At 31.5% G+C, this 16,832-nt stretch overlaps 3 protein-coding genes across 3 annotated transcripts; all 3 read right to left on the reverse strand.

Annotated features, from left to right (window-relative positions):
* Nucleotides 1-1,747: 1,747 nt before the first annotated feature.
* Nucleotides 1,748-2,755, reverse strand: LOC124928004 (GEM-like protein 6). Its single transcript, XM_047468520.1, has 4 exons — nucleotides 2,652-2,755; nucleotides 2,504-2,572; nucleotides 2,144-2,418; nucleotides 1,748-2,044 (listed from the first exon to the last, which is right to left on the reverse strand). The coding sequence occupies exons 1-4, from the start codon at nucleotides 2,752-2,754 to the stop codon at nucleotides 1,850-1,852; spliced, it is 642 nt and encodes a 213-aa protein (XP_047324476.1). The 5' UTR covers nucleotide 2,755; the 3' UTR covers nucleotides 1,748-1,849.
* Nucleotides 2,756-6,770: 4,015 nt separating this feature from the next.
* On the reverse strand, nucleotides 6,771-7,933 carry LOC124928064 (GEM-like protein 6). Its single transcript, XM_047468597.1, has 3 exons — nucleotides 7,536-7,933; nucleotides 7,162-7,436; nucleotides 6,771-7,046 (listed from the first exon to the last, which is right to left on the reverse strand). The coding sequence occupies exons 1-3, from the start codon at nucleotides 7,690-7,692 to the stop codon at nucleotides 6,849-6,851; spliced, it is 630 nt and encodes a 209-aa protein (XP_047324553.1). The 5' UTR covers nucleotides 7,693-7,933; the 3' UTR covers nucleotides 6,771-6,848.
* A 1,913-nt stretch (nucleotides 7,934-9,846) lies between these two features.
* LOC124924709 (GEM-like protein 6) lies at nucleotides 9,847-10,820 on the reverse strand. The gene is made up of 4 exons (XM_047464706.1): nucleotides 10,718-10,820; nucleotides 10,570-10,638; nucleotides 10,208-10,482; nucleotides 9,847-10,108 (listed from the first exon to the last, which is right to left on the reverse strand). The coding sequence occupies exons 1-4, from the start codon at nucleotides 10,818-10,820 to the stop codon at nucleotides 9,914-9,916; spliced, it is 642 nt and encodes a 213-aa protein (XP_047320662.1). The 3' UTR covers nucleotides 9,847-9,913.
* Between the last annotated feature and the right edge of the window lie 6,012 nt (nucleotides 10,821-16,832).

Consider the following 16,832-nt stretch of genomic DNA (forward strand, 5'->3'; position numbering starts at 1 on the left):
ACGTCAGCAAATATTTCAGCTGCAATTGAAAAAAATGATAGTATCAATCGAGAGACACCGTAACAATGAAATGCAAGTAATAGCTATAAATGGTCTGGGGTGCGTTACACAGATGCGTAACGCAACTACGTGACACAACTGCGTTACGCAACTGGATGACGCACCTGGATTCCGCCGCAACGGTGGCATTCACCTACTCATTCCCTAATCACTAAACCCTAACAAACAAAGCGTGGAAAGAGAGAAATAAAGGAAGGAGGAAGAATACCAGTAGTAGAAAGAGACATCTCCTTCGTTGGGATTCCGCCGTCTTCGTTGGGATTCCTTCGTCGGTGGTTGTCCTTTTTAAAGAGAAGGAGGAGAAAGGGAAGTGAAGAAAGAGAAGAATAAAGAAAGAAATGAAAAGAAATGGAAAAACTGGATTTTTTTTAATTATATAGTAAGGGCAATGTGGACTTTTCACAATGCCTTCGGGTGCGTCACGCACCCTCCAGTTGAGGATCACCAGCGCTATAAAAAACATGGGCCCGCACCATCGGCTATTTGACCCCTCTTTAGGGTCATTTCCTCAAATTTCCCATTAATTTGGCCTTTGGTGGGGGCTTGAAATAAGGATTTATATATGATTTTAATTTGCAGACTGAAAAATCTTAATTATGAAAGAAAAAATTACACAACCCTAAATCATAAGAATTTACATTACAATTGATAATACAACTTTGTTTTTTAGTGTCAAATCTGGTTAAAAAATAAATTTAACGATTAAAATCTTACAATTTTACTATTTTAGAAAAGACTAACGAGTCTAATTTCGGTAAACTCTTACCCTTCTAAATTTTTTATCGCAATATTTTATTATTTACGAGTTTATAAATAATTTTAATTTTATATAAAAGGAGAAAATGCGATCAATTATATATATATATATATATATATATATATATATATATATATATATATATATATCTTATTTTTTCTAATTAAAGAGAACTAGTATTACACTCACGTAATTGTATTTATAAATTAAAATATATATATATATATATATATATATATTATTTATTTAAATATATGAATTTGCTTAATTAATTTTAGTCATTTATTTATTATTATGTTTTAATTTATTTTATGTTTAATTATATATACCTAAATAATATATAACTAATATTTTTAGAAATAAAATTGTACGAAATTAAGGAAACCAGCCCTTTTAACTTCATTCATTTCAATATTCATGTTTCAATAACATGCATAAATATATAAATTCTTGTGAAGGATAAAATCATGCATATGTTGGGAAGGAAAGTTTGGTAGTTGGGTTGAATTCACAATTGACAATTGTATGACATCCACATGAATAAAGGCCTACCCAAAATCTCTATAAGCAAGTTGGATCGGTTTCAGGTTTTCTACTTAATCATCTAAATGTTTGAATTATTCAGGATCTTTCAAATGATTAAGAAAACTTATACTAATTTTCAAGAAGGAAAAAAAATTAGGCTCACCATAATGTGTTTGAGGTGAATTCTCTATTTTTCTGGTCTAATTTTGTTCTGGGAACATCATTTGGAAGCTCATGTACTAACTAGTTCATAATGAATGATGATTTTCGATTTCAACAACCAAAACAAATGCAGTTACAGTTCTTATGATGCGAAAGCTTAATGATCTGAGTTTTTGTAATGGAGATTTTTTTCAGGATAAGTGCATGAATACTACAACTAATTACAAAAACTCCAATAAATAATATTTGTCTAGATTTGTCCTTAGAATGCTTATCATTAGTTAATGATAGCCATTTACAAAGAAGATACTAAAAAAAGAAAACTGATGATCTTCTAATTAATTACTATTGAGTGAGTTGAAAGAAATGAGGTAAAGAAACAGCTTTTAGAATGCTAGTGTAGGTCTTCTGATAATTGAAAAATCCCATAAACCAGAAATCACAGTTATCCACAGTTGCAAGTTCGATATACTTCTGCGATGGTTTCTCCTTGTTTTGACTCACTATCGCGCCCTTTATCTTTCCTAGAGGTATTGATACCTGTAATAAGATATATAGGAATCAATTGACCATTCAATACTCCAAAATTTTATAGTAAAATGAATTGTTTTTTTCATAGAATTCTATTTTGTAAGTCACCTTGTAATGGGCTCTGGCTGACATTCCATTTGGAGACTTAAGTTTGATTGATCTTTCACTACAGAAGGAAATTCTGTTGGTTGTGATAAAGAGAAGACCAGCTATAGGACCAGCTGTTGTGGAGATATAACACTGAAAAGCCTTTATGATTTTCTCTCCATTTTCAACATTAAACTTATGCTTGAAGACTTTCCCCACTCCACCATTTTGAACAATTTTGGCTCCTAAGCTTAACTTCCCTTTTACTATTGCACTAATATTGGATCCTAATTTTACTGCAAGAAATTACATAACAAATTTCATTAGAATCTTGATTTGTTTAATGAATATGGAAGGAATTGTTGGGGGCAAAGTGTTTACCATGATCTAGAATGCTATTTACTGCATGAGCTGCTCTTTCAGTTGGTCTTTTCTTTCTATTTATTACTACTGCAAATATAGTCAAAAGAAACATCAAGAAAATGGAAACAAGTATAATAAACCTAGACAATCTTAAAATTAAACTTACTCTGATTGAACTTCAATGATCCAACATGATGATCAAGCAAAAGCCTGTTTGATCTGATGGGAAATCCTGTGAAACATTCAACAGTCTTCATGAGATTCTTCATCTTCGACAAATTAATTCAGTGGTCGCGTAGGATTAGTTATTATTGGAATGAAGTTTGAACAAAGGACTTGTTCTTGGGGTGGGCAGTTGGGTGATACATATACTTATATGGGGTGGTGAAGAATTTAAAAAGGCATGGAAGTTGGTTATGAGCTTTCAGTTGAATGATGACTCATATTTGACTCATCCACATGAATAAAATCCATCTTTTTTGGTCACTGATGACTGTTGTTTCCTTTTCATGCTAGATTTTCCAAAGCTAGGGAGGCCAGCTTAATGGACTTTAATTTATAGCATTTAATACTCAAAAATGAAAAGGCAAACACACATGTGATAAGTATTAAATACTTTGCTGATTGGATTTATTGTGTGCATTATCACTTTTGAGGTGGTTTAGACTCTCCAATGCCATCATTAGGTGAACAAAAATAAAGTGTGTCCCCACTTCAAATTAATTTGGTCATAAAATAAAATTATCACAACCAGAAAGATCATTACAACACTTGAATGCTTTCAAGGAAAAAATTACAAAGTGTTACACTTTATATTTATAAAATTATGGATAACAATGGGTACGCACCTACTCGATTCGGGTTGGTGTAAGGTAGAGAAATGAGATGCCTGGCCAGGTTCGCATTGAGGATGGAGAGTAGGCGAATCCAGTCCTTGATCTAAACCCAAGTTTAATTTTTGTTTTAATGTATTTATTTATTTTCAAATGTTTTTGAATATTATGTTTAAATTGTTTTAAATCTTTATATAATTCTAATTTAAATGTTCCAATTTTATTCTTTTGAGATACAGCCATACAAATATGTAATTTACAAACATTTTAAAAATAAGTTACTGGGTCCTTTCAGTCGGTTAGTTCCAGTCTAACCGGGGTGGGTCGGTACCAAACTATCCATAGGTATCTTCGTGACCCGAAATATTTCTTCAGCTAATTTTGTAAATATAAGTTTAAACTCTATCAAGACCCTGTCATAATAAGGTTAATTCTGTTTATATCAGTTTAAACTCTATCAAGACCCTGTCATAATAATTAAATTGTATATATGTGTATTCTATTCTTTAATTTGTGTTGTGGGTTCCTTTATATATTTTCAATTATTCTTTTCTGTATTGCCTGTGTAATCTTTTATATATTTTCAAAAGGATAAATCATTTTAATTTGAAAACTCTTGTATTAACTTATTCATAATTAAAAAAAGATTCAATAACCTCTCAAGAGCTACCCTGAGAGGATCTTTTTGGATTCATTTAAAACTTACTAATTTTACCTATCTTACAAGATTTAACTGTCCTACTACTTTGTAGGAAATTTCCTTCATGATCAATCAAAAAATTGAGAAAAATAACAGCAAAAATCATAAAGAGTAACAACAACACAAGATTTGATATCGGAGTTCGAACAAAAAATGGTCCACGTCTCCGTTGAGCACTATTAAGAACTCGATTCCACTATCACAAGCAAACGTTTCAATTACACTCTTGTTCTTTATATATATCACTCACACATATATAAAATCTATAACTTTCTTGTGTGAATTACTTATCTATATATACGCAACTTGTCTTAACTAACTTAACAAACTTAAGTTTTGGACACTTCATTTAATTGGGCATGACTCATCAACTCAATATCAACAATCTCCACCTTGGGTTGAAGGGTCTGTTGGTTCTGACTATCGGATCTTCTGAGAACAATTATAAAGAAAATGAAACTCTAGAAAATAGAGAAGGAAAATAATATTTGTTAAAGAGGAAAAGTCTTGAAATTAGCCTAGAAATCCTAAATTACTTATACATAAAGGCCCAAACCCTTTATTATTTATTATTGTCATTGAAGGCCTTTCTAGAATGTTGTCGTTTGTTAAGGATGCGGTTGTTTCGTGGGGTGGAGTGTGGTGCGAGACAATCTACATTCTTTGTGTCTCATTTATTATTTGTAGATGACACTCTTTGCATGATTCAGGCTACTGAGAGAAATGTCAAGTACCTTCGTGATATATTCTTTGGTTATTTGGAGCGTGTTCGGGACTACGTGTTAATTTGGGTAAGTTTGATATATATTCTTCTCTGATTCAGTTTCGTCTAGAAGAAAGATTAGATTGACTTGTATTCTGAGATTTAAAGTTAGAACTTTTCCGTCTATTATCTCGAGCTCCCTCTAGGGCTAAAGCTAGCTCTAAAACTTTTTGGGACCCGATCATAAGTAAGATGGAGAGGAAGTTTCCCATATAGAAAAGTAAGATGATTTATAAGGGAGGTCGATTAATTCTTATCAAGTGCGCTTTTTCTTCAATGCAAACTTATATAATGTCTTTATTTGTCATCCCTAAGTTTGTGGCCGTGAAGATGGAGAGAATTATGTGTAAATTCATCTGAGGATCGTTCGATTCTTCATTTTCTCATTTAGTGAGTTGGGATAAGGTTAAATTAATAAAAGAGCTAGGGGGTTGGGAATCCGCGATCTTGTTTCCTTTAATAAAGCCTTATTATCCAAATAGTGTGGTAGATTTGCAACTGAGCAAGATAGTATTTGGGCTAAATTGATTAAATGTAAATATGACCAAGATATGTCTGGTTGGTTCACCAAAATTTTTTATAGACTCATGAGTTGCAACATTTGGGGTGGTATTTATGCCATGTGGAAGGTTTATCAGGAGCATTTGATTTTTATTGTGGGTAATGGGAGTTCGATTATTTTTTTGGACGACACTTGGTGTGGTGGTATATGTTTGGCGAAAGTTTTCCCTAAGCTTGCTTCTATCTCTATTTGTAGAGATTCATCGGTCAAAGATATGTTTGACATTCGGTCTAATGGTTTTACTAATCGTATCAGATATAGAAGAAGATTGAACAGTGATGAAAGCATGTCCAATGATAGACTTTTGTTAATGTTAGAAATAAAGGGTTAAACCCGTCTTCTCGAGATTCTATGCGGTGGCGTGATGTGAATAACTTTAATGTGGGACATTGTTACACTTTGTTCAATAAGATTAACTCGACTGATCTTTCTTGGGAAAATTTATGGGAGTCTAAGATGCCTACTAAGATCTCATTTTTTGGTTGGAGTGTTATTCACGGTAGAATTCTCACTGAAGATAGATGTATGAAAAAAGACATGATTATTGTGAGTCATTGTCGTATGTGCTATAAAGAGGTTGAGACAGTTTCTCATCTATTTTTACATTGTCACGTTGTTGCAAGTATATATGAAGTTTTTTGTGGAATTTGACTGGGATATAATGGGTTATGCCGGAAGCTGTTAGTGGTTATTTGGAGGCATGGATTGGGCGACTAAAAATGTGAAACTTATAAGATGGGTCTATATTCCTATAATTTTTTAGTGATTATCTGGTTGGAAAGAAATCGGGGAACTTTTAACAACGAAAGTAGGCCGTTAAAGATTATTCACAATGCCATTATCATGACGATGTCGAAAATTAGATCTAGAAAACTAGTGGATTCGTGTGGAGATCTTATTGCATTTTTGAAGATCTTCGAGTCAATTAATTATTCTAATGTAATCAATTTGTACCTAACTTTTTTTATGTCATGCTTTTATCATTGTGTCTAAACAATTTTTTATTAAATGGAACATTTTCAAAAGAAAAAAAGTTTTACTACAAGCAAAAAAATTTATTAGAAAAAAAAAATCATGATTTATTTAATGAATATATGGAAGGAATTGTTTTGGGAAAAGTATCTACCTCGTTCTAGAAAGTTATTTTGCTGCATTAATTGCTCACTCAGTTGGTTTCTCTTTTTACTTATTACTGCATTTACAATCAAAGAAACATTAATTGAAGCAAATATAATAAACTTCAAATTCTTAAAAAACAATAGTAAAAAGGGGAATAAAACATACTTTGATTGAACTTCAATAATCCATTGACAGGAAAAGATATATGATTATGGCGACCATGATCAAGCAAGAGTTTGTTTGATCTGGTGGGAATTCCAATAAAATGCTCATCATTAGTTAATGATAAGCCTTTTACAAAATGCACATATAAACTCTCTGGGGACTGTACAATATAATCTTGTTTATAAAGAAAAACTATACAACTAAAAATGATCTTCTGATCATCACTTCAGGGTGATTTGAAAGAATTGAGGTAGAGAAATAGCTTTTAGAATGCAGGTATAGGTCTTCTGATAATTGAGAAATCCCATAAACCAAAAATCAAAGTTATCCACAGTAGCAAGTTCAATGTACTTCTGCGAAGGCCTCTTCTCGTTTTGGCTCAAGACCGTGCCCTTTATCTTTCCCAAAGGTATCGATACCTGCATAGGATAGGAAGAATCATAGACCATTAGTACTTCCAACTTTTTCCATGAAAAATGTAGAGAATTATAGTAAACTTATTTGTTTTAACAGGATTGAAGTTTGTAAACTTACCTTATAATGGGCTCTGGCGAACATTCCACTTGAGGACTGGAGTTTAATGGATCTTTCACTATAAAAGGCAAGCCTGTGAGTTGTTATGAAGAGCAAACCAGCTATTGGACCGGCAGTTGTGAATATATAACATTGAGAAACCCTTAAGATCTTCTCTCCATTTCCAACATTAAACTTTTGCTTGAAGATCTTACTCACTCCACCATTTCGGATAATTTTGGCTCCTAAGCTCCATTTCCCCTTCACTATTGCAGTGATATTGGATCCTAATCTTACTGTAAATACATAAATCAACCAAAAGACATAACCTTTGATTAGAAAACTGTGCCACGAATAATAATATATGAGAATTCTTGAGGGAGAAAAGCATTTACCATGCTCTAGAATACTATTTGCTTCCTTTTCTTCTGGTCTTTTCGTTCTATTTATCACTGCATGCATATGCTTATGTCTACCATGATCAAGCAAAAGCCTGTTTGAGCTAATAATGGGAAATCCAGTGAAATTCTCAACAGTTTTCAAATTCTTCATGTTCAACAAACCTCTTTGATTTGAATTAATTTTTGGAATGATCAGTGGACTTGTTGCAGTGGGTGATTCGAATCAATGTAAATGGCACAAATTTATAAGGCTTTCAAAGTTTTATAAAAGTTGTTTCAGTTGGTTCAGAGCTTTCAGTTGTTTGATGACTCATGTTTGCCTCATCCACATGAATAAAAGTGTTATCTCAAGTTAGATTTAGATTAGATAATGGATATATTTTTGAATGTTTGTGTGCCCTTTCATATTTGGAACTGATTACTAAGATTTTCCAAAACTAGAGAAGGCAACTTACTAGACTTTATTCCTACAACATTTAGTTTTGCTGAAAATAAAACTATCATTTGAGCCTTGTTTGAAGTCATTCATTTAGAGTAAATTGAAATAAATTTATATTTCATCATCAACAAACAATATATTTTTCTCCAAATTTTTTTTTGTTTAAACCCACAAACAAATTCCAATCTGATTGAGATTAAAAAGAAATCCCATGTAAAAAGAGGTAGGCTGAATGGGTGATGAGATCTCGAACATGCAATCCAGAAAAAGCAACAAAACACATGGATATGTTGTGTGAATGATAACTTTTGAGGTGGTATATATGGGTTTTTGGTTTTAAAGGAATAAATAGAATATTCAATCACAGAAAACCACTTTAATTTGGCCTTGGGTGGGTGGGTAGGTTGGTGGGGGCTTGAAATAAAGATGTATATGTGATTTTAATTTGCAGACTGAAAAAGATCAGTTATGAAAGAAATAATTATGTAACCCTAAAAAGTAAGAATTTACTTTCCTATTGATATCGCGGACTACTGAAAACTAATTTCCTTTCGTAATGTGGTGAACGATCTAGAAAAGAAAGGAATATAAATGTTTTTGAAGGAAAAATTATGGGTACAAGTCTCAAAGATTCATGTTACACGTGTTCGCTTTAATCCGTAAAAGAGGCGTGATGTGTTTTCGGTTTTATTGGTATATTATATTTTTATGTTGTTTAATTTCTTATTTTTTGTTTTTTTTTTCTGGTTTCAAATATGTTCCAGATTTTTTTGTAAGATTAGATCCCTTTTCTTCCCATTTGTAATGTGTAAATATATATGGCATTATTTTTAATAAAAATTAATACAACTTTTCTTTTTCTAAGTGTCAATGTTAGTTTAAATATGGAGTTAATAGTTAACTCTTTGTATTTTACTATTCTAAAATGAGTAACTAGTTTAATTCAATTAAACAATAGGACTTTATAAATAATATCGATTTTATATGATTTTAAGAAGAAAAAAAATGTGATTATATTTATAAATTAATTATTTTATTATCATTTATTCAAATAAATGAATTCATTTAATTAATTTTGTAAATATGACATTTTTCTATTTTTTAATTTTTTTTGTAACTTTTACAATTTTAATTAAACAACCATTTTTCTTATTTCATTTCAATATTCATGTTTCAATAAGCCTAATATATAAATTCTTTTTGATGACATTAATTGGGTTGAATTCATAATTGTATGATAGTCACTCGAATAAAGGCCTACTCATAATTCTTTAAGTGGGTTGGGTCGATTTCAGTTTCTTTTAAGGAGATCTATTTGGGAATTGAACTAGTAACAATTCGTCTTTTAGACACTGACTCTTTCCATTTAATTACCTATTGGCCATTAATTACCTATTGGCCAATGGGTTAGATCGGTTTCAGGTTTTCTAAATAATCATCTAAAATATTTCAATTATTTAGAATTTTTCAAATGATTAAAAAAATCAATAGAAATTTTCAAGCAAGGAAAAGTTTGAAGTTCACCAAAATGTGTTTGAGGTGCATTCTCTATTTTTCTGGTCTAATTTTGTTCTGGGAACATCATTTGGAAGCTCATGTACTAGTTAGTTTATAATGAATGGTGTTTTTCAATTTCAACAACCAAAACAAATGTATTTACAGTTCTTTTGATGTGAAAACTTAATGATCTATGTTTTTGTAAAGGAGCTTAACAATAGAGTTGTTGAACTCTCAAGTCATTTTTCAGGATAAGTGTTTTAATACCACAAGTAATTACAAAAACTCCCATAAATTCTATTAGTCTAAATTTGACTTTAGAATGCTTATCATTAGTTAATGATACCCATCTACAAAGAAGATACTAAAATATTCTTGGTACTGCACACTATATATAATCCTCTTGTGAAGAAGAAAATTGATGATCTTCTAATCACTATTGAGTGAGTTGATATAATTGAGGTAAAGAAACAGCTTTTAGAATGCTAGTGTAGGTCTTCTGATAATTGAGAAATCCCATAAACCAGAAATCACAGTTATCCACAGTAGCAAGTTCGATATACTTCTGCGATGGTTTCTCCTTGTTTTGACTCACAATCGCGCCCTTTATCTTTCCTAGAGGTATTGATACCTGTAATAAGATATATAGGAATCAATTGACCATTCAATACTCCAAAATTTTATAGTAAAATGAATTGTTTGTTTCATAGAATTAAATTTTGTAAGTCACCTTGTAATGGGCTCTGGCTGACATTCCATTTGGAGACTTAAGTTTGATTGATCTTTCACTACAGAAGGAAATTCTGTTGGTTGTGATAAAGAGAAGACCAGCTATAGGACCAGCTGTTGTAGAGATATAACACTGAGAAGCCTTTAAGATTTTCTCTCCATTTTCAACATTAAACTTATGCTTGAAGACTTTCCCCACTCCACCATTTTGAACAATTTTGGCTCCTAAGCTTAACTTCCCTTTTACTATTGCACTTATATTGGATCCTAATTTTACTGCAAGAAATTACATAACAAATTTCATGAGAATCTTGATTTGTATAATGAATATATGGAAGGAATTGTTGGGGGCAAAGTATTTACCATGATCTAGAATGCTATTTACTGCATGAGCTGCTCTTTCAGTTGGTCTTTTCTTTCTATTTATTACTACTGCAAATATAGTCAAAAGAAACATCAAGAAAATGGAAAAAAGTATAATAAACCTGGAAATTCTTAAAATAAAACTTACTCTGATTGAACTTCAATGATCCAACATGATGATCAAGCAAAAACCTGTTTGAGCTGATGGGAAATTTAGTGAAACTTTCAACAGTCTTCATGAGATTCTTCATCTTCGAAAACTAATTCAGTGGTCGCGTAGGATTAGTTATTATTGGAATGAAGTATGAACAAAGGACTTGGTCTTGGAGTGGGCAGATGGGAAGATACATATACTTGTGGTGGTGAAGAATTTATAAAGGCATGGAAGTTGGTTATGAGATTTCAGTTAAATGATGACTCATATTTGGCTCATCCACATGAATAAAATCCAGCTTTTTTGGTCATTGATGACTGTTGTTTCCTTTTCATGCAAGATTTTCCAAAGCTAGGGAGGCCAGCTTAATGGACTTTAATTTATAACATTTAATACTCAAAAATGAAAGGCAAACACACATGTGATAAGTACTTTGCTGATTGGATTTATTGTGTGCATTATCACTTTTGAGGTGGCTTAGACTCTCCAATGCCATCATTAGGTGAAAAAAAAATAAAGTGAGTCCCCACTTCAAATTAATTTGGTCATAAAATAAAATTATCACAATAAGAAAGAGCATTACAATATTTGCATGCTATCAAGAAATGTTTTTAGAAAGTATTACACTTTATATTTATAAGATTATGGATAACAATGGGTACCACCTGCTGGATTCGGGTTGGTGGACTGAGATTCCTGCCAGGTTCGGATCGAGGATGGGGGAGTGGGCGAGTTTAATTTTTATTTAATGTATTTATTTAATTATTTTAAGATGTTTTTGAATATTATGTTTCAATTAATCTAAATCTGTATATAATTCTAATTTAAATGTTTCAATTTTATTCTTTTGAGAAACAACATAAAAATATGTAATTTACAAACATTTGAAAAATAAGTTACCGGTCCTTTCGGGTCGTGTAGTTCTAGTCTAACTAGGGTGGGTCGGTACCAAACTACGAACCCTTTTCGGCCCTACCCACATTTCAAACAAATTTTTCCAAACTACCCACATTTTCATTCTCATTCCCAAACTACTTCACCTCCTCTCTATAATATTAATTAACCCATTAATTAATCCACTCTCTCTCTTAATCCACTAATTAACTCACTCTCTCTCTAAACACATTAATTAACCCCCTCTCTCTCAACTATTAATTAATATCCCCACTTTTAAATATATTATATAAATATTAAAATAAAATAACACATATATTTTATTTTTATTTAAATCTATTAATATAATATATATATATAGTTCAAATTAAATACACTAAATTAAATAATTTAAATAACTATTATAAATTAAAATAAAATAGAATACATAAACAAAACTTAAAATAAAATACATTACATCACAATAAAACACATAAACATTATAATAAAATAAAATACATAATAAATATTAATCACGTTCAATATACAATAAAATGCATATTTTATCTTTATAATTCAATTTTTTTCTACAACATTGGTCTTATCTCTTAATGGCTTTTCACCTAACTTTTGAGATAGTGATTTGTCAATTCAATATTATATTTATAGTGATTTGTTAATCATACTCTTGATATAATTAATATAAACTTCTAAGTTGATTTTTCAATTTAACTTTTTAATCTTATATTTGTAGTGAATTGTCAATCCAACTTTTATCAATCTTATATTTATAGTGACTTGTCAATCAAATATTTAAGATTTATATAAACTTTTATTATAATATTTATGTATTTTATTGTGATGTAATGTTTATGTAATATATTTTATTTCAAGTTTCATTTATGTATTCTATTTTATTTTAATTTATAATAGTTATTTAAATTATTTAATTTAGTGTATTTAATTTGAACTATATATATTTATTATATTTATAGATTTAAATAAAAATAAAATATATGTGTTATTTTATTTTAATATTTATATAATATATTTTAATAATTTGATTGAGATAAAATAAATTAATTAATAGTTTAAAAGTGAGGATATTAATTAATAGTTGACAGAGAGGGTTAATTAATGGGTTTAGAGAGAGTGTGAATTAATTAGTGGGTAAAGAGAGAGAGTGAGTTAATTAATGAGTTAATTAATATTGTAGAGAGGGAAGGTGGGTAGTTTGAGAATGAGAATGAGAATGAAAACATAGATAGTTTGGGAAAATTTGTTTAAAATGTAGGTAGGACCGGAAAGGTTCACCAAACTACCTGTTAGGTATCTTTGTGAACCGGATTTTTTCGGTTAATTATGTAAATATCAGTTTAATCTCTATCAAGACCTTGTCATAATAGAATGAAATTATATATATATATATATATATATATATATATATATATATATATATATATATATATATTCTTTAATTTGTCTTGTGTGCAATATTACAGGATGTAATCCTTTATATATTTTCAGTTATTCTTCTATGTATTGCTTGTGTAATCTTTTATATATTTTCAAATGGATTAATCATTTTAATTTGGAAGCTCTTGTATTAACTTATTCATTAAAATAGATTCTTATTGGTTAGTTATTTCAAGCTAAGAATACCATTTTAAAGTAGAAGAAAATATGAAAAGAAAAATTTTGTACTTTTTATTAAGCTAAAATTATTTAAATACAACCAAATGACTAGATAGTAGAATTAATAAATAGGGAAATACATGGACATGATCTCCTATAAACTCTCCTAAAACCAACCATTATATTAATAATTAATTAATCACAAACTAAAACTAAAATGCTAAAAACAAGAAAAATAATATCAGCTTCAAGCAAAGTTCAACATTCCTCATTGTTTGAGTTGTTATAGATTTCAAGTTTCTCCCATAGAAACTCACACTTGCTCCTCGATGTGTCTCGGTGAATATATCTGCTAACTAAAATTCAGTCTTGTAGTAATTCAGCTTAATAGACCCTCTTTTTACACTTTCCTAAGAAAGAACAACTTGATGTTGAAATATTTGGTATTCCCATGAAAAACAAGATTGTTCGAGATAGAAATTATAGCTTAGTTGTCAACAAACACCTCTGTATAATCTTTTTGTCTCAAACTCAAATCAATTAACAATTTTCTCTGTCATAAAACTTGATTTGTAGCTGCAATAACAACAATGGACTATGTTTCTGCTGTGGATTGTACAATTATCTCCTACTTTTTACAGCAACATTAGAACACTCCTGAACCAAGACTAAAACAATAGCTCAAAATACTTCTCATATCATCAACGAATCCAGACCAATCATTGTCTGAATACCCTTGCAAAGAATACTTTGTTAGGATTTGTATCTCCCAAATCCGACCAGCTTGAAACAATCTGTAAAAAACACAAGAAAGAAGAACACAAGAACACACAGATTTATAGTGGTTCACTCAAATTGAGCTACATCCACTTCAGCCACCACCAGATTTCACTATGAAAAAGAAGAAGGAATACTGAGTTTTTGCCTCACACTTTATCTATCTAGAATTCTGTCTCTCCAATGTAAACCCTTAATAATTACATATTTATAGGGTAAACATTCAGGTAATAAATCTAAATAACTTTGGTCAGGCCCAAGCCCAAAACCAAAAAAGATAAACCCAATAAACTTTAATTAACAATGTAGAGTTTATTATAAGTGTATGCTCCATAACTCAACAATCTCCCACTTGGAGACTAACTTCATCATCTCTCGATCGGTAGTGGCTTTCCATTTGGTTTCTTAACGAAGAAGACCAACTGAAGTTGCACACAACTTCAGTTTCTCATTTGTCACAGTTTTCGTCAACATATCAGCTGGATTCTCACTCCCGAGAATCTTATCAAGAGCTAATACTCCATCTTCTAAAGTTGACCGGATGAAATGATAACGAACCTGTATATGCTTCGTCTTACCATGATAAACAGGATTTTTTGCCAAATGAATGGCACTCTGACTGTCGCATCGCAACACACTTCCCTCGTAGTCTTGACCCAATTCTCGCAAAAAAGGTTGTAACCACATCATCTCCTTAGCAGCTTCTGTCACAGCAACATACTTTGCCTCACAACTAAAAAGAGCAACAATCTTTTGCAATTTTGAAACCCAACTGATTGCAGTACCTCCCAGAGTATAAATGTACCCTGTTGTGCTCTTCCTACTATCAACATCACCACCATTGTCAGCATCAACATATCCTTCCAAACCCATATTAGACTTTCAAAAACACAAAGCAAGACCCGTACTTCCTCTTAAGTATCGTAGTATCCACTTTACTGCTTCCCAATGTTGTCTACCCGGATTGCTCATGAATCTGCTAACAACTCCCACCACACGTGCTATGTCTGGTCTTGTGCAAACCATCGCATACATAATACAACCAATGGCAGAGGCATACGGAACAATTGTCATGTAATTTTTCTCCTCCTCTGTTGAAGACGACTAGTTTTTAGATAGTCTGAAGTGACTAGCTAAGGGGGTAGTAACTGGTTTTGCATCATACAAGTTGAATCTGCTAGGAACTTTCTTCACATATTCTTCTTGTGAAAGCTTGAGAACTTCTTCATCCCTGAAAATTCTCATCCCAAGGATTTGTTTTGCAGCACCCAAATCCTTCATTGCAAACTTTTCAGACAACTATTTCTTAAGCTTATTAATCTCATACAAGCTTGCTCCAGCAATCAACATGTCATCAACGTAGAGAAGAAGAATAATGTGCAATTTATCAAACCTCTTGATATAGCAGCAATGATCAGCTTCACACCTCAAAAAATTGTTACTTTTCATGAAGCTATCAAACTTCTTGTACCATTGCCTTGGAGCATGTTTCAAACCATACACTCTTCTGAAGCTTACACACAAGCTCATCTTTTCCTTTGATTTCAAATCCTTCTGGTTGTCGCATATAAATTTCTTCATCTAGATCACCATGAAGAAAAACAATTTTGACATCCATTTGTTGAAGATGAAGGTCTTCTTTCACAACCAAACTCAAAATAGTTCTAATTGTCATCAATTAAACTATTGGAGAGAAGATTTCATTGTAGTCAATACCTTCTTTCTGTTGAAATCCTTTCACAACCAGCCTTGCCTTGTACCTCATGGTTTTATCATGTTCTTCTTTAATCCTGAAGATCCATTTGTTGTGAAGTGCTTTCTTTCCCTTTGGTAGCTCAGTGAGCTCCTAAGTCTGATTCAACATCAAAGAGTCAATCTCATCTTTCATCGCAGACTCCCACTTAACCGATTCATCAGATTGTATTGCTTCCTCATAGCATTCAAGTTCACCTCTATCTGTCAACAAGATATAGTTCAGAGATGGAGACCACCTCTCAACTGGTTTTCGATTTCTTGACGATCTTCTCAACTGTATAACCGGTGTTTGCTGATTTACCTTTGGAGCCACGTTCTCAACGATTTCATTTTCAACAACACATTGTTCTTCTTCGACAGTCGGTATATATTCAGCTTAAAAATCTCTTAAATCGACTATACTAGTCTCTTTCAACTTGGAATCACCATCTGATGTCTTCCCAACACAATCTTTGTAGAGAACATGTTCATTGAAGATAATATTTCTGCTACGAATGATCTTCCGATTTTGATTATCCCAAAAACGATACCAAACTTGATATCACCATAACCAATGAAAAAACATTTATTAGACTTTGGATCAAGCTTACTCCTATCACATTCATTAATATGAACATATGATAAACAACCAAACACTTTCAAATAAGAAAGGTTTACCTTTTTATTGCTCCAGGCTTCTTTAGGAATTCTGAATTCAAGAGGAGCAGAGGGTCCCCTGTTTATCAAATAGGCAGCAGTATTTATAGCTTCTGCCCAGAAGGTTTTAGGCAGCCCTGCATGCAATCTCATGCTTCTAGCACGCTCATTCAATGTTTGATTCATTCGTTCAGCTACTCCATTCTCTTGAGGCGTTCGGGGAACAGTCTTCACCATACTGATCCCATTCACAATACAATACTCTTTGAAATCTGAATTGATATATTCACCTCCGTTGTCGGATCTCAAGCACTTAACTTTTTGATTTGTTTCATTTTTAACCAAAGCCTTCCACTTCTTGAAAATAATAAATACTTCAGAATTGTGCTTCATAAAATAAACCCATACTTTTCTTGTTGAATCATCTATAAAA

This window comes from Impatiens glandulifera, chromosome 2 (genome assembly GCF_907164915.1).
Source record: "Impatiens glandulifera chromosome 2, dImpGla2.1, whole genome shotgun sequence".
NCBI lineage: Eukaryota > Viridiplantae > Streptophyta > Magnoliopsida > Ericales > Balsaminaceae > Impatiens > Impatiens glandulifera.

Coding starts and splice junctions, on each gene's coding strand:
- LOC124928004 (XM_047468520.1), bottom strand. CDS start 2,754: ATGAAGAATCTCATGAAGACTGTTGAATGTTTCACAGGATTTCCCATC. Junction 2,573..2,651: donor ATCATTGAAGTTCAATCAGA/GTAAGTTTAATT, acceptor CTATATTTGCAG/TAGTAATAAATAGAAAGAAA. Junction 2,045..2,143: donor CAGCCAGAGCCCATTACAAG/GTGACTTACAAA, acceptor ATCTTATTACAG/GTATCAATACCTCTAGGAAA.
- LOC124928064 (XM_047468597.1), bottom strand. CDS start 7,692: ATGAAGAATTTGAAAACTGTTGAGAATTTCACTGGATTTCCCATTATT. Junction 7,437..7,535: donor AAATAGTATTCTAGAGCATG/GTAAATGCTTTT, acceptor ATGTATTTACAG/TAAGATTAGGATCCAATATC. Junction 7,047..7,161: donor TCGCCAGAGCCCATTATAAG/GTAAGTTTACAA, acceptor TATCCTATGCAG/GTATCGATACCTTTGGGAAA.
- LOC124924709 (XM_047464706.1), bottom strand. CDS start 10,820: ATGAAGAATCTCATGAAGACTGTTGAAAGTTTCACTAAATTTCCCATC. Junction 10,639..10,717: donor ATCATTGAAGTTCAATCAGA/GTAAGTTTTATT, acceptor CTATATTTGCAG/TAGTAATAAATAGAAAGAAA. Junction 10,483..10,569: donor AAATAGCATTCTAGATCATG/GTAAATACTTTG, acceptor AATTTCTTGCAG/TAAAATTAGGATCCAATATA.